The sequence below is a fragment of the Oryctolagus cuniculus genome, chromosome 8 (genome assembly GCF_051225735.1).
Source record: "Oryctolagus cuniculus isolate XC-2025 breed Fujian yellow rabbit chromosome 8, ASM5122573v1, whole genome shotgun sequence".
In the NCBI taxonomy this organism is placed as follows: Eukaryota; Metazoa; Chordata; class Mammalia; order Lagomorpha; family Leporidae; genus Oryctolagus; species Oryctolagus cuniculus.
This window is the reverse complement of record NC_142874.1, coordinates 33,309,974-33,326,529: the sequence shown is the minus strand read 5'-3', so window position 1 is coordinate 33,326,529 and position 16,556 is coordinate 33,309,974. Positions and strand designations below refer to the sequence as shown.

General features: G+C 43.9%; 1 protein-coding gene across 6 annotated transcripts in view; it reads right to left on the bottom strand.

Moving 5' to 3' along the window:
• The window catches only part of PSD3 (pleckstrin and Sec7 domain containing 3), a 583,146-nt gene that overhangs the window by 370,666 nt on the left and 195,924 nt on the right, over positions 1 to 16,556 (bottom strand). For 2 of the 6 annotated variants that reach the window (XM_070047341.2, XM_051819334.3), the window contains exon 3: positions 4,124 to 4,235. The exons of the other annotated variants lie outside the window; for them this stretch is intronic. In XM_070047341.2, coding sequence (XP_069903442.2) covers positions 4,124 to 4,175 — 52 coding nt within the window. In that variant the 5' untranslated portion in view covers positions 4,176 to 4,235. The remainder of the gene's footprint in view (positions 1 to 4,123; positions 4,236 to 16,556) is intronic. 6 annotated transcript variants of the gene reach the window in all.

Below are 16,556 nucleotides of genomic sequence, written 5' to 3'. Positions count from 1 at the left end.
CCCAGACCATAGCAGAGAGCTGGACTGGAAGAGGAGCAGCCAAGACTAGAACTGGTGCCCATGTGGGATGCCGACACCACAGGCAGAGGATTAACCTACTGCGTCACAGCTCCAGGCCCTCCACACTTCTTAAAAACTGTAAGTAAATGGGGCTGGAGCTGTGGCTCACTTGGCTAATCCTCTGCCTGCAGCGCTGGTGTCCCATATGGGCACCGGGTTCTAGTCTCAGCTGCTCCTCTTCCAGTCCAGCTCCCTGCTGTGGCCTGGGAAGGCAGTGGAGGATGGCCCAGGTGATTGGGTGCCTGCACCCACGTGGGAGACGAGGAGGAAGCACCTGGCTCTTGGCTTCCATTTGAGGGGGTGAACCAACAGAAGGAAGACCTTTCTCTCTGTCTGTCACTCTCACTGTCTAATTCTACCTGTCAAATAAGTTAAAAAAAAAGCTATAAGTAATTAATTTTTATTTGATGTAATTACGTTATTTCTCAAAAAGTTCAAATAAAGTAACAAAGACAATCAAGTTAATTGTTAGCATTCAATTTACTATGAGACTTCAGAATTGTAACTTCTCGAAAATCTTGACTGACCATACATACCTATTTTTATCACCCTAACTATTTTATTCCTCTCTTTTTAACATTATTAAGTCTACACAGAAGATAGTGAAGATTATCAGAGGAACCGGTAAAAATAATTCCTGATTTTGAATAACTGTCCTTCAACAAGCAAGTTCCAAAACATAAGAAATCCTCAAATCAGTTTTACTACCTCAAATATTTTATTTTTTGAGTCTCGTTCTGAGATCTTAAGAAAAAAAAATTAAGTGTCAACTAAAAAATTTACTTTTTATATTTTCACCTTTTGTCCTTATTATAAGGTAGATCTAAATGCTTAGAAAAGTAACCACTAGAATTCTAGGAAGATATAACATGAAATAGATTCAAGTGAGCAGAGAGGAAAGACATGCAACACCAACACCTGGAACTGACAGGCACGGGTCTGCTATGCTCTGAAACACTGTTTTGAAAAGAAAGAGAAAAAACCCTCTGAAAGTTAACTTGTAACTAGGATGCATACAACCCTCCTATTAAGCTTGGTGGAAACTATATATTATAAAAAGTCTGCATACTTGAAACATCATGTATAGTAAAGACGTAATTTGAAGGATCCAGAAAAACTCTACAATTATCTTAACACTATGTGACAAATGACCAAAACCCACTGCCTTCACAGTCTGTGTTGGCGAGTGCAGTCCCTCTCTGACCACAGGACAGACACATCTTTGCACCACAAACTGCACTGAGGGTGGCCCAGAGTCACAGCTAACACTTAGGGGCTCTGATGTTGTTCCAGGGACTGAGCAAGATGCTAGTCACCTCTCGGGCCTCCCCAGCACCCTCTAAGTAACCAGCAGCTTCTGCCTCCACTGCCGTATGAGATGAGACGAAAAGTGAGGAAGAGACGGAGGCACACTTCACAGCAGGCCCTCTGTCAGACTCTGTTACCCCAGAGCTCACTAAGTATAATGCTTGCTACACAGTGTACACCTAACTCACCGTTTCATTTCATTCTCACAACTTGCCTAACAAATGAACATCAGGTATTCCTAAATATAAAGCAACCCTAAATAACTATTAGGTAATCCATACATTCCAGTGAAACAAAAGGCTATTTGCCACATAGAATATTTAACTTTTTAGGCTATAGATGAAGTAATCAAATGGCTTCTTATAATACTTTAGTCTAATTCTGTATGTGTGTGTAAGAGAGGGGAGAGAGACGGAGACAGATAATATGTATTACATGAAAACAATAAAGAATACTTTTATCCACTTATATTTTAGAGAATTATTTCACTCAAGCTTTTCACATACAATTTGTCCTTAGGATCTCTGATACAGTTAAAATCTCATCTTGAGACTTATATCTTCAATTCTGTCTTGAGTTTTTTTTTTTTAATACAGCAATTTTTAAGTGTGTAATGCTGTCACTAGAAATTCTATCCTAATGTACAGTATCCATTCACTAGACATGATCTCCACAATGTATCCACTTACTGTGTGCATGACCTACAAAAGTCACCGTTTAAAAGCTGGTTTACAGTGATATCTAACACCCGCAACTCTGGGGCCATTTCCTCAGGAATACCCCTTCTTTAACCTGTTTTCCTCCTCTCCATGAGCATTCCAAACTGAAACTGTCTGTAGCTGGGACAGCACTTCAAAAAATTCATGGGAAAATGGAATTAAAAGATAAGGTTATTTGGTGCAAAAGAATTTTAAATCCATGTATAGCTTTCTTGTGTCTTTTCCATGATCTTCCTGAGGAGCACTCATATTTCAAAATAATATGCTTTCTCCAGAGTGCTTTTGTCCTCAAAGTAACCAAAAGAGCACCCCCAATAACAAATTAAATATAAGGTCATGCCTTTTCAGATTTTTTTAAGAAAGATATCTTCACCCTAATTTTGCGGTAGGTAGCGTATTAACTCTTTTTTACATATGAAGAATATACAGAAACTTTACTCAACCTTGCCAGCACAAAATTAGAAGATGCAGGAAGCAAGAAGCATCCCACAGACCAAAGTATTGGTATTTTGTTTCACTCTTAAAGGCATTTGGTTGGCAGCCCACATGTGAATATGCAGAATAGAAGAGAACAAAGCTACTATAGTTTACATCAGCTTACAGAGCTTCTTGCTGAAATGATTGACCCAAGGGGGTCTACACACACCCAAAGATAAGTACAGGGGAAACAGAATCACCCTAAAAGTAAAAAAAGGAGAGGGGAGGGGAGGGGAGGGGAGGGGAGGGGAGGGGAGAGGAGAGGAGAGGAGAGGAGAGGAGAGGAGAGGAGAGGAGAGGAGAGGAGAGGAGAGGAGAGGAGAGGAGAGGAGAGGAGAGGAGACTTGTAAGCATCCAAGCAGCATTTGACTGGCCTTGCCGAAGATTCCTTATAGACTGTACTTACCAGTCACTCTCTGGCTAGCCTTGGGGTAAATTAGGATTATGAATCTCTATAAACTCTTTTTTTTCTTTTTATTTTCTTTCTACCAGTAAAGCAATTTCCTCCAAAACCTCTATCTATTCTCAATAGGACAGCCACATACATGTCTGGATGGTAGGAGGCAGGACCAGAACAACCATGATCCAGCCAATGAGCAAATGGAGGTCCAGATAGCAGCCAAGAGAGGGCAGGCCATAGGATCTATTTCTTTGTTATTGTAGTTTTGTGTGGTTTTTTTTTAGATTTATTTTATTTATTTGAAAGGAAGAGATGGAGAGAGATCTTCTATTTGCTGCTTCACTCCCCAAACGGCCACAACAGCCAGGGCTGAAACAGGCCAAAGCCAGGAGCCAGGAGCTTCTTCTGGGTCTCCCACGTGGATGCAGGGCTAAGGCACTTGGGCCGTCCTTGCTGCTTTTCCAGGAACATTAGCAAGGAGCTGAATTAGAAGTGGAACAGCCAGGACTCAAACCAGCACCCATATGGGATGCCAGCGCTGCAGGCACTGGCTTAACTCACTGCACGACCGTGCCAGCCCCACGGGATTTCTTTTAGAATCTCTTCTGCTGCCCTGGCTATGACACCACCTCTGCCACTCTGCTGTTTCCTTAGCCTATTAGCTTTCCCCGCCTATGAAGAAAGGTTGTAGCAGTTAGAATTAGTTCTTAGCTTGCTCACTTCATATTCTTCGTCTTTGAAAAAGTAGGAGCGTGAAAGAAAAGTCAATCATCCGACAGACAAACTGGCATGGTGGTAAAAGTATTCTGAATGAGTTAATACACATGAAGTGCTTGACACACTGCCCAGATCATCAGAAATATTCAGGAAGAGCTAGCTGACACCACCACTGCTTACCATGTCAATTGGAAAAGTAATTTTCCCTTTCTTTTCTTGCCTTCTGTGATAAAATAAATGTTATAACTAATTTTGATTGCAATTCAAATAATTACTAACTATAGGCAAACAAGATGCCTACCTCACAATGGCTGTTGTAAGACTGAAATGGCAGAGGTCATATGAAAATCGCAACTGCTATCAGACACAAGGCTCTACACCACTGCTGGTAATTCCAGGTGTTCAAGCCTAGCGCCCCTAAGCTCATCCACCTCATACTCACGACATGGAGACTGCACAGAGAAAAGGGGAGCTGGGTCAGCACTCCAGGCCATTCGGCTGCATCAGAGTGAACCACCTGGACCAGACATGTGCGGCAGGGATCTAGACTTGGGCTGGATAACAGAACAAGGGGAGAAATCAAGCTAACTCTGCATCAGTTTATATTTTTTACACAAGAGTGAAGAAAGCCAAACACAAAAGAAACCATTCCAAGCTGAGTGAAAGGTCTCAGATCTATACATTTCAGTCTGTCTTGGCAATGTGGCCACCCACCTGTGACAATGACAGCCGGGGAGGGGAAGGCACAATGTGACCTGCGGCTGGCAGGGGCAGCGCCCCTTGAGGGGAGGAGGGAAGTCTAGAAGCAGTGTGTGCCACACGGTACGAATGCAAGGGAAGGATCGAGTTCTGCACAAGGGATTAGCCTAAGCCTCTGAGCTCAGGACAACTCTGTGTGTGCCTGGGGGGGCTTTGGGGAGCGGAGTGGTACTCTGCTCTGTGCTTCTCTCCCAGACCATGAACTGGACTGGGCTGTTAGACACCAACATCAGCTTACCAGACCACCCTGCTGCAGCCACTCATTGGAAGGTAGCACTAGAAAGGAGGAAACCTCCACTGAGGAACAAAAAGGTCTTAGTCTCCTGGGACCTCAGATGGGGCCTCAGTGGTTGGGACAGCCACTCTGGACTGCACCCAGCTCCCACCACCCCTGAGAAGGAAGGTCTGCCCAGAGAAGCAAATTAAAGCATCATCAACAATTTACTGACTGCTGGCAAATGTTCTGTGACAGAGTGAACATGTCAAAACTATAGTGATTGCCATCCCAGAAAAACTAGCTCCCGGAGGAGACTTCCTATTCAGAGACATCATTAACATCTCCTGTCACTTTTCTGCCATAATCCGAAGTCGTGTGTCTCTCATATCTGCAGTCACCATAGCTATCATTATTTCCTTCAAGCCTCTTCTACCCATTTATATCCCTGTGCCCATCTCTCTGCAGCACCACGGCTACTCGTAACATAACCCAAGGTTCCCAATCGCCCTAAACAAATCTAATGACTAATCTTCCCACAACACTGCTATGATAAAGCTGTTTCCCAAAACAAAGCAAAACAAAATAGAAATAGAAAATAGATCTCCAATGTAATTATGTTAAAGCTGTAATGCTGTCACTCAAGGGTCAGCAAATCTTTTCTATACAGGACCAGATGGTACACAGTTTAAGCTCTGTGGGCCCTACGGTCTCTACCCCAATATGCAACTCTGCCACTGCAGCAAAAACAGCCACAGACAATAGTAATTAACATAAGGCCATGTCCCAACAAAACCTTATCTACAAAGACACAAAAGCAGCTGGATTTGGCCCAATGGCTGTGGTCCATCAACTTTGCTGTACATTGTTTCTGAAGACCTTCAGCAACTAAAGGCTCGTTAACAACTAACTCTCTACCTCATTCCCCTGCTGCTATTTCAGTGACGCTGTGTGTTGTGTTTTCTTAAATATAAAATGCATACTATATAAAACTAATAATGCTATAAGAAAATAAGAAATGCATTAGTTTCACAAATACATTAAAAAAATTTAACAACCAGGCATAGATCAATGAAGTAGCTTATAGACAAGACTAGAGGCCAGGATGCAGTATCCCTGCCATGAGCCATCACTTAGCTCTGCCTCTCCACTAGCTCAGTGTTTGCCCGAGTTACAGGACCACCTCAGGACCTCTGTCATGCCTTCTTCTCCAGTTGTGCCCTATCCTCCCTTCTCATGTTCCAGGGCAAGTACCATTTACCAAAGAGCCCTCCATGTCTCAACCAATCACAAATACTTTTCCTCCCTTTTTATTTTTAAAACATATATTACCTATATTTCTCTTTGGGTCCTTTAATTTTCTTAAGTCAAAAGAAATTATTTTTTAATACACAAACCAATCTGTGAATTCACAGACCTAAAACAATGCTCATTACTCCTCATACTTATAAAGATTAGGGCAAGTTGCCTTTTACAGTGAATATATCATTTTTCAAAACAAAGAGAAGAAACTAAAAGTATAAATTGGTCCCTTTGATCTTATCTGTATGAAATGCATCTTGCAAAAACAAACAGAACAATATATACGTCGAGCATCCTTAACCTGAAATTTCCAAAACCTAAACTGCAAACACTCAAAAAGACTTTTACAGCATTCTGGAGCTCAGATTTTCAGGTCAGAGTTGCTCAACTAGTAAAGTTTATGCAAATGTTCCAAAATCTTGGGGGCAAAAAACCCTGAATTCTGAAACGCTTCTGGTCCAGGACATTCTGGATAAGGGATATCTAACCTGGATATTTGGGAACTGAACTACCTAGAAGACATTATTTTATTTTATTTTACTTTATTTTCCCAAAGAAACCTTACTTAAGGAATACAATCTTTGTGAATTCATAAGGACAACTTTAGGGATATAGTGACTCTTCCCACCATACCCGCCCTCCCACCCACATGCCCACCTCTCGCTCTTCTCCCTCTCCCCTTCCTAGTCCAATACTCCACTAAGATCCATTTTCAATTAACTTTATACACAGAAGACCAATTCTATACTAAGTAGAGTTCAACAATTTGCAAACACACACACACACACACACACACAAAAACTGTTCCTCAACAGTGGGGACAAGGGCTGTTCAAAGTCATTGCATCTCAAAGTTAATTTCACTTTTTTTTTTAGAAACTTAATTGACTTTAAGAAGCACCCAAGAATGATACATCTTTTGCAAGCACTTAGACATAATTAAAATACAACTTTTTGAGGACAGAAGTCCTGCATAGCAAGTTAGTGCACCGTGACTCCTGTTGTTAATTTAACAATTAACACTCTTATGTATGATGTCAGTGATCACCCAAGACTCTTGACATGAGCTGCCTCAGCTATGGAAGACTTCTGAATCCACAAACTCCATAAATATTTAGACAAGGCCATATGCAAAGTGGAAGTTCTCTCCTCCCTTCAGAGAAAAGCACCTCCTTCTTTGATGATCACTTCTTTCCACTGGGGTCTCATCCACCAAAGTCCTTCGTGTATGACATTTTTTGCCACAGTGTCTTGGTTGTCCATGCCCAAAATGCACTCATGGGCTTTTCAGCCAGACCAGAATGCCTTAAGGGCTGATTCTGAGGTCAGAGTGCTTCTTAAAATGATTGTCTTTCTATAAGTCTGCTGTGTGGACTGCTTCCCATGTTGGAGCATTCACTCAAGAGATTGTTTTATAGCAAACAACTTGTTAGGTGACTGATTTAGGGTAACAGCTACCTGTGCAGGACTAGAAAAATATAATCTATAATTGATTTTTCTGTCACCTAGGTTCTGAGAAGTTGTTCTCTTTAAGAAAGATCTCTTTGACTCTCCCAATAAAAAAATATAGAGATGGGGTGGATGACTGGCCTAGTAGTTAAGACGGCCACATCTCATATGGGAATACTTGAGTTTAATACCACACTCTATTCCTGACTCCAGCTTCCTGCTAATGTGGGCTCTGAGAGGCAGTGGTGGCAATTCAAGTGATTGGGTTCCTTACACGTATGTGGGAGACCTGGATTGAGTTCCTGGTCTCAGCTTTGGGTCCCAGCAGAAAGCTGTTGAGAGAATTTGGGGAGTGAACCAGTAGGTAGGAACATCTCTATTTCTCTCTCTCAAACCCTGTCTCTCTCCCTCTTCACCTCTCAAATTATAGATAGATACACACACACACACACACACACACACACACAAACACACATGTAAACACAGAGATAGACAAAGATAGGGGCTCAAAACTCTGTAAAATGAAGAGACCCTATCTCAAAGGATCTCATGTAGGCTACTCATAGCTCTGACTCAACTAATAAATCTTCCGTTTAATTCAAGGCAAAGAAATTTCAATGTACTAAAAGGATGTGGTACTATTTTTTTTTTCATTTTCATGTCTACTGCGACACTAAAATTAGAAGGTGTAAAAGATCATAAGCAATAGGAAAGGGAAAATTTAGTGCCAAGAGCGAATAGGTCAGAGAAGAGAAGGTATCACCAAAGACCTAAGTTCAATCTCAATTCACTGCTTGCTTGAACAAATGTTCTCTTATTGCTAAACCTCAACCATTAGAAACATCATATCCTGGGAGCAGCACTGTGGCACAGCAGGTAAAGCTGCCTCCTGTGATGCTGGCATCCCATATGGGCACCGAGTTGGATTCCCAGCTGCTCTGCTTCTAATCCAGCTCCCTGCTAATGGCCTGGGAAAAGTTGTGGAGGATGGCCCAAGTGCTTGGGTTCCTATATCCATATAGGAGACCCAGAGGAAGCTGTGGCTCCTGGTTTCAGCCTGGACCAGAGCTGGCCTTTGCAGCCATCTGTGGAGTAAACCAGCAGATAGAAAATATATCTCTCTGTCTCTGTCTCTGTCTGTCTCTTTCTCTCTGTAATTCTGACTTCCAAATAAATAAATAAATCTTTTAAAAAAAAGAAACATCATATCCTAAAATGACAACATGTGCTAGGAAAAATTAGCAAGATCAACTAACTGTAAAATCTGCTTAAAATTCAAATTCAGTGACAGAAACAGTGTGTTCCTAAAATAAATACCAATAGAGTTACATGGCCTTGAATACAATAGACAGATAACAGTAATTAATGTTAATGATACACAGTTGCTGAATTTTAATTTACTTTCATTAAATCCTTTTAAAATAAGTCATATTTATTAAATATGTTTCTACATGGAACTTAATTTTTATATATTTTGCACTCACCATACAAGAAGGAGAGCCAGGTATCACTAAAACTTACATATTAAGTATTCTACATAAACTGGTTAAAATCAAACCACTTTAGAATAGGTAAGTCAATGAATGTAGGGTATTGACTAATGCAAAATTGTAATAATCGATGAATGTAGAATTTCAAGGACAGCAAAATACCAATCAAAATAACCAGTTTCAGTCTTCATCTCAGTTACATAAAGAAAACCCTACAGGTAAATGCTGCTTTGCTTCACACAGAGGCAGACTCTAAGCTGTAGCGGGGCCCCTGGGACAAGGTGCTCAATCAAACTGACAGAAAGCAAGGGCTTTCTGCTGGGACCGACCTGTCCATTTTCTGAACTGATACTTAAGGTCTCCTGTAATCACATCTTGATTGCTTCTCCACCTGAGTCAATAGTCTATGATCTTCCTACACTCACTCTTATCTACTCCTAGAATAGAATCTGAGTATTTTCCCCCATTCTATCCATCTATTCAAATAATGCCAAAACTTCTAGGCAGAGGAGAAACGGGCATCCCTCTGAAAACACTCCACCTACACCTTCACACGCTGCCTTGCCTCTAGCTCTTCTCTCTGATGACCGCATGTGCCTCACGTCCCATGCTGATGCTGACCTCAGACAGTCTGTCTCCATGTAGGGCCTGGAGCAGGAAATCAGTCATCCGCTCATGAGATTTGTACCAATCACTGTCCACTTATAAGCAAGACAACATTCCTATTAGGAACCATTAAACTGAAGATGATACATAAGTTCATTAGCTTCTTCTAAGCAATGATTCATAATATTGAGCATATAACAAATAATAAATATGTGTCAAAATTATATGTATTAAATAAGATAAACTTATTTACTGACTTACCCTGCTTTTCTTTTAAAGATTTATTTATTTTTACTTGAAAGGCAGAGTTACAGAGAGGAAGAGGCAGAAAGAGAGAAAGAGAAAAAAAGAGAAAGAGAGAGAAGGGGAGGGAGGGAGAGAGAGATCTTCCATCTGCTGGTTCACTCCTGAAATGGCCATAATGGCTGGAGCTGGGCCAGTCCGAAGCCAGGAGCCAGGAGCTTCTTCTGGGTCTCCCGCAAGGGTACAGAGGACCAAGGACTTGGGCCATCTTCCACTGCTTTCCCAGGAACATTAGCAGGGAACTGGATCGGAAGTGGAGCAGCTGGGACTCGAATCGGTGCCTATATGGGGTGCCAGTGCTGCAGGCAGTGGCTTAACTCACTACACCACAGTGCTGCTCCCCTACCCTGCTTTTTGAAACTTTTATTTATTTGAGAGGCAGGCAGAGAGCTCCCATAACCTGTTTCACAACCCCAAATATTCACAATGGCCAAGACTGGGCTATGTCTCTTACTTCAGTGGCAGGAACCTAATTGCTTGAGCCATCGCTGCTGCCTCACAGAGTGAAACCCAATTACTCTGATATGGGACACAGGCATCTTAACTGACATCTTAACTGCTAGGCTAAACACTAGCCCCCTGCCCTTCCATAACTACCTAAATGTAAGAACCAAAACAACACTAATCTGGGTTTCCAACAAATTGTGGGAAACCTGACACCACAAAGAGTCTCTAGTCATTTTTCCTTTAAATAGAAAACTAAATCAGGATCTCAATCTTTATTTAATTCTATGAATTTCAGCCATAACTAATTCAAAGTCCACCATGACAGATGATCTAGACAAAACCGATGAGGCTATCAGAAGGACAAACACTCCGAATTTGTCTTCCTGGTACAGTATGAATGGCATTGAGCCACCCAGATTCATTGAGTAGGGCTACCTTTTTTTTCCTTCATTTGAATTGCACAGTTACAGACAGTGAGAGCAAGAAACAGAGAAAGAGATCTTCTGCCCACTGGTTTACTCCCCAAATGGCCTCAAAGGCTGGGGCTGAGCCAGGGCAAACTCAGAAGCCTGGAGCTTCTTCTGGCTCTCCCACATGTAGGGGCCCAAACGCCTGGACCATCTTTCTGCTGCTTCTCCAGGTGAATAAGCAGGGAGTTGGATTGGAAGTGGAGCAATCAGGACCCGAACTGACACCTACATGGGATGCTGGCATCAGACATGGTGGCTTTACCTCCTATACCACTAGTAGGGCTCCCTTTAAAAACATGTATTTTTTTTTGAAAGGCAGAATTAAAAAGAGAGGAAACTTCCATCTGATGGTTCATCCCCCAAACGGGCACAGCAGCCAAGGCTGGCCAGGCTGAAGCCAGGAGCCTGGAACTCTATCCACGTCTCCCACATGGATGCAGGGGCCATCTTCTGCTGCTTTCCCAGGTGCATTAGAAGGGAGCTGGATCAGAAATGAGGCAGCCAGAACTCAAATCGGCATTCTTATGGGAAGGAAGGCATTGTAGGCAGCAGCTTAACCTGATACAACACAACACTGGCCCCTAAGGCTCCCTTTTACCAATAGAATTATTTCCTTTCCTTTAAAAAAAAACAGGGGCCAGTGCTGTGGTACAGTGGGTTAACACCCTGGCCTGAAGCACCAGCATCCCATATGTGCGCCTATTCAAGGCCCAGCTGCTTCCCTTCTGATCCAGCTCTCTGCTATGCCCTGGGATAACAGTGGAAGATGGCCCAAGTGCTTGGGCCCCTGCACCCATGTGGGAGACCCGGAGGAAACTCCTGGCTCCTGACTTCGGATCAGCACAGCTCCAGCCATTGCGGACATCTGGGGAGTGACTCAGCAGATGGAAGACCTCTCTCTTTGTCTCTACCTCATTCTGTAACTCTGTCTTTCAAATAAAATAAATCTTTTAAAAAATTTATATTTATTTGCTTTATTTATGGGGGGAGGGAGGGAGAGTATGAGAATCTCTCATCTACTGGTTTACTCCTCAAATGCCTGCAACAGCGAGGGGTAGACCAGATCCAAGCCAGAAGTCTGAAATTCAATTCAGTCTCCCGTGTGTGGCAGGGACCCAAGTAACTGAGCCAAGGCATGCTGTCTCCCAGAATGTGCATAAGGCAGGAAGCTGCAATCAGGAGCAGACTGGGACTCAACACAGGTACTCCAACACGGGATTCAGGCACCCCGAGCAGCATCTTTTTTTTTTTTTTTTTTTTTGACAGGCAGAGTGGACAGTGAGAGAGAGAGACAGAGAGAAAGGTCTTCCTTTGCCGTTGGTTCACCCTCCAATGGCAGCCGCGGCCGGCGCGCTGCAGCCGGCACACCGCGCTGATCCGATGGCAGGAGCCAGGAGCCAGGTGCTTTTCCTGGTCTCCCATGGGGTGCAGGGCCCAAGCACTTGGGCCATCCTCCACTGCACTCCCTGGCCACAGCAGAGAGCTGGCCTGGAAGAGGGGCAACCAGGACAGAATCCGGCGCCCCGACCGGGACTAGAACCCGGTGTGCCGGCGCCGCTAGGCGGAGGATTAACCTAGTGAGCCGCGGCGCCGGCCCCGAGCAGCATCTTAACCACTGTGCCAAACACCATCTCCCAACAGAAATATTTGCGTAAAATAGTTCATACAGTTCCTGATGTACTGAAATAAGTTACCTGTATGTTAAAAGTGGACCGCGTGCCACCTGTCTCACCAGATGAACCAACTCTCCATACTTCACTATATGAACCACACAGGCACAAAGCAACAAACAATTGCCAGAGAAAGGCACAGCTAACAGCTACAGACACAAGGTTCCTGATCTCTTCTCAATGCTAATTTTGCCAAGAAATCTCTAATTCGACAATGTTGAAAATAAACAGATTATAATTTATGGTTCAGTGTTTCATGTGCTTATTAATTTATTTGACAGGTAGAATTACAGACAGTGAGAGAAAGAGACAGAGAGAAAGGTCTTCCTTCCGTTGGTCTTCCATCCTTAGATGGAAAGGTCTTCCATCCTTAGATGGCTGCAATGGCCAGAGCTGCGCCAATCTGAAACCAGGAGCCAGGTGCTTCTTCCCAGGCTCCCACGTAGGTGCAGGGGCCCAAGCACCTGGGCCATCTTCTACTGCTATCCCAGGCCACAGCAGAGAGCTGGACTGGAAGAGAAGCAATCAGGACTAGACCCTGCGCCCATAAGGGATGCCAGCGCCACAGGCAGAGGATTAACCTAGTGTGCCACGGCGCCGGCCCCGTTTCATATAATTTTCAAAGGATGTATGTATGTATTTATTTATTTACTTATTTATTTGAAAAGCAGACTTGGGGCCTGTGCTGTGGTATAGTGGGTTAAGCCTCTGCCTGCAGCACCAGCATCCCAAATGGGTGCCAGTTTGAGACCTGGCTGCACCACTTGCTATCCAGCTAGCTGCTAATGGCCTAGGAAAGCAGTGGAAGATGGCCCACATGCTTGGACCCCTGCACCCACTTGGGAGACCTGGAAGAAGCTCCTGGCTCCTGGCTTCGGATCAGCCCAGCATTGGCTGTTGCAGCCACCTGGGGAGTGAACCAGTGGATGAAAGACCTCTTTGTCTCTCCCTCTCTCTGTCTGTAACTCTGCCTCAGAAAAGAGAGAATGGAAGAAAGGGAGGGAGGGAGGGAGGGAAGGAGGAAAAAGAAAGGCAGACTTACAGAGAGAGAAAGAAAGACAGAGAGAGTTCTTCCATCCATCCACTGGTTCACTCCCCAAATGGCTTCAATGACTGGAGCTCGGCCAGGCCAAAGCCAAGAGCCAGGAGCTTCCTCCAGTTCTCCATCATGGATACAGGAGCTAAGGCACTTGGGCCACCCTCCGCTGATTTTCTAGGCAGACTAGCAGGGAGCTAATCTGAAAGCAGGGAGCTAAAACTGAAAGTGGAGCAGCCAGGACTTGAACTGGCTCCCATATGGAATGCCAACGCTGCAGGCTATAGCTGACCCTGCTGAGCCACAGTGCTGCCCCGGTGCGTATTTTTTATTTCTCTCATATTACCATTGGAATTCGCCTCTGCTGGCTTGCAGGGGCTGTAACTTGGGTTGTTGGAAGTCAAACCACAAGGAAATCAAGTCAGGCTGGTGCTCTGATTAACACCGAATAAAGAACTTAGACATCTCAGCATCCTGAGACAGAGTTTTGCCCCATGAAGATTTTGCTTTCTTCCTTTAGTGGCCCTATCCTCAGCACCAAATTCTACTAATGGAAAGGAACTTGTGACTAAGTAATCCAATGCCTGGCCCATAGCTTCTTCTCTCACCAAAGGAAAAATACAAGGAGCAGCTGTGACACATCAATATCCATTTTGAGAAAATCAGCCAGATGGGATCTAGGAAGTCATACATCCCAGTAATCTGTCGGTCTGGTTGTTTCTGAGCAGAGAAGTTGTGTGTTCAAATGGTAGCTGACACAGAAGACTGGAGACAGAGAAAGATGGATTCATACCGCCATCTCCTCATTCCCCAACCCTCAGGGAGACATAAAGAGATTAAAGATTAAAAACAAAAAAGTGGAGCCAGAAAGGTATGCCATTTATTGAACATCATAGTACTGCTTAATAATGATGTGGGAAGTGCAGCCCACTCACATGTGGAGTTAGCACACCGGCAGGAGTGCTGCCTCTGGGGACTGCTACACAACAGGGTGGAAAGGCTGAGCCTCTCAGACACACCTGAATGTCCATGCCAGCTCCACCACGTTTCAGTGGGTCTCACTGACCTCATCTATGAAATACAGGCTGAAAAACTGTATCAGAGGAGCCTTACAGAGATGAAACAATAACCAGCACAAGAAGTATCTAGCAGTATCTGTAATGTAACAACTGAGCAAAAGAAAGTCTGCTTCTATTTACTTTGCCTGATAAAGCAGAAATGGAATCTTATCTTTGCTTCCAAAGAACCAGTCTAATAGTTCAACAATCACATATCAGGGATACACATAAATATAGATATACAGAAAGACACAATACTGATAGACACATATAACTAGTCTACATTATCATAATGAAGCCAAGAACCCAGGATTAAACCCTAAAATTTAAAAAAAACTAATTATCTTTATCAACTGATGTCACAATTTATTATACAGCAAAACATATACAACAACTGGAACTTTCAGTTGACAGACTTAGAACTGTTCCCATTAGTCTTTAAATTATTATTCTTGATTATTATTAATAATATTACTGTTTTCTTCAGAAGATTCGAAAAATGTTTATATGAGAAAAAAGCAACACTCCAGAACATATTTTTATATTATTTCAATGCATATTTAACTGAGCATTATTATTCCTAGGGTCTAAATAAAATTTCTATTTGAGAGCATAACTAGTTAACATTCCTATTCACAGTCCATTCTCCACTGCTCTCCCAGGTGCATTAGCAGGGAGCCACATTGTAAGTGGAGCAGGCAGGACATGAACCAGCACCCATATGGGATGTAGGCAACACAGATGGCAGCTTGAACCGCTATGCCATGACACCAGCCCCAACATTTCTATTTTAAAATTTAAGCATTTTGGGGGCCAGTGCTGTGGCACAGCAAGTAAAGCCGCCACCTGAAGTGCGCCATCCCATATGGATGCTGGTTCGAGATCCAGCTGCTCCACTTCTAATCCAGCTCTCTGCTGTAGCCTGGGAAAGCAGTGGAAGATGGCCCAAATCCTTGGGCCCCTGCACCTATGTGGGAGACCTGGGGGAGGCTCCTGGCTTTGGATCAGCTCAGCTCCGGCCATTGTGGCCACCTGGGGAGTGAACCAGCAGATGGAAGATTCTCTTTCTCTCTGTCTCTGTCTCTCTCTCTCTCTCTCACATTCTCTCTGTGTGTAACTCTGACTTTTTTTTATTAAGATTTATTTATTTATTTATTTGAAAGGCAGAGTTACACAGAGAGAGGAGAGGCAGAGAGAAACAGGTCTTTCATCCGCTGGTTCACTCCCCCGCTGGCAGCAACGGCCAGAGCTGCGCTGATCCAAAGCCAGGAGCCAGGAGTCAGGAGCCTCCTTTGGGTCTCCCTCGCAGGCACAGGGGCCCAAGTACCCAGGTCATCCTCTACTGTCTTTCCAGGCCACAGCAGAGAGCTGGATACGAAGTGGAGCAGCCAGGACTCAAACCAGTACCCATATGGGATGTTGGCGCTGAAGGCGGCGGCCTAATCTGTTACGCCACAGCACTGCACAGCACTGGCCCCAACTCTGACTTTCAAATAAATAACTAAATATTAAAAAAAAAAAGACTGGCTGGCACCGTGGCTTACTAAGCTAATCCTCCGCCTGCGGTGCCGGCACCCTGGGTTCTAGTCCCGGTTGGGGCACTGGTTCTGTCCCGGTTGCCCCTCTTCCAGTCCAGCTCTCTGCTGTGACCCTGGAAGGCAGTGGAGGATGGCCCAAGTCCTTGGGCTCTGCACCCACATGGGAGACCAGGAGGAAGCACCTGGCTCCTGGCTTCGGATTGGTGCAGCATGCCGGCTGTAGCAGCCATTTGCGGGGGGAGGGGGGTGTGAACTAACAGAAGGAAGACCTTTCTGTCTGTCTCTCTCACTGTCTAACTCTGCCTGTCAAAAAAAAAAAAAAGACTTAAGCATTTTTGCCATAAAAATTCTAAATCTTTATTTCAAAGCATCATAATGAGATTAAGCTAAAACAGAGCATATTTTTAGGCAACTGGCATTTTGATAAGCGTCCAGATTAATTAAGCAGAAAGAACAAACAAACATTAACTGGCCTCCAAAATAACTCTGAAAGAAATCTGCTGGCAGAAAAATCAAACAGCACCTGACAAACTG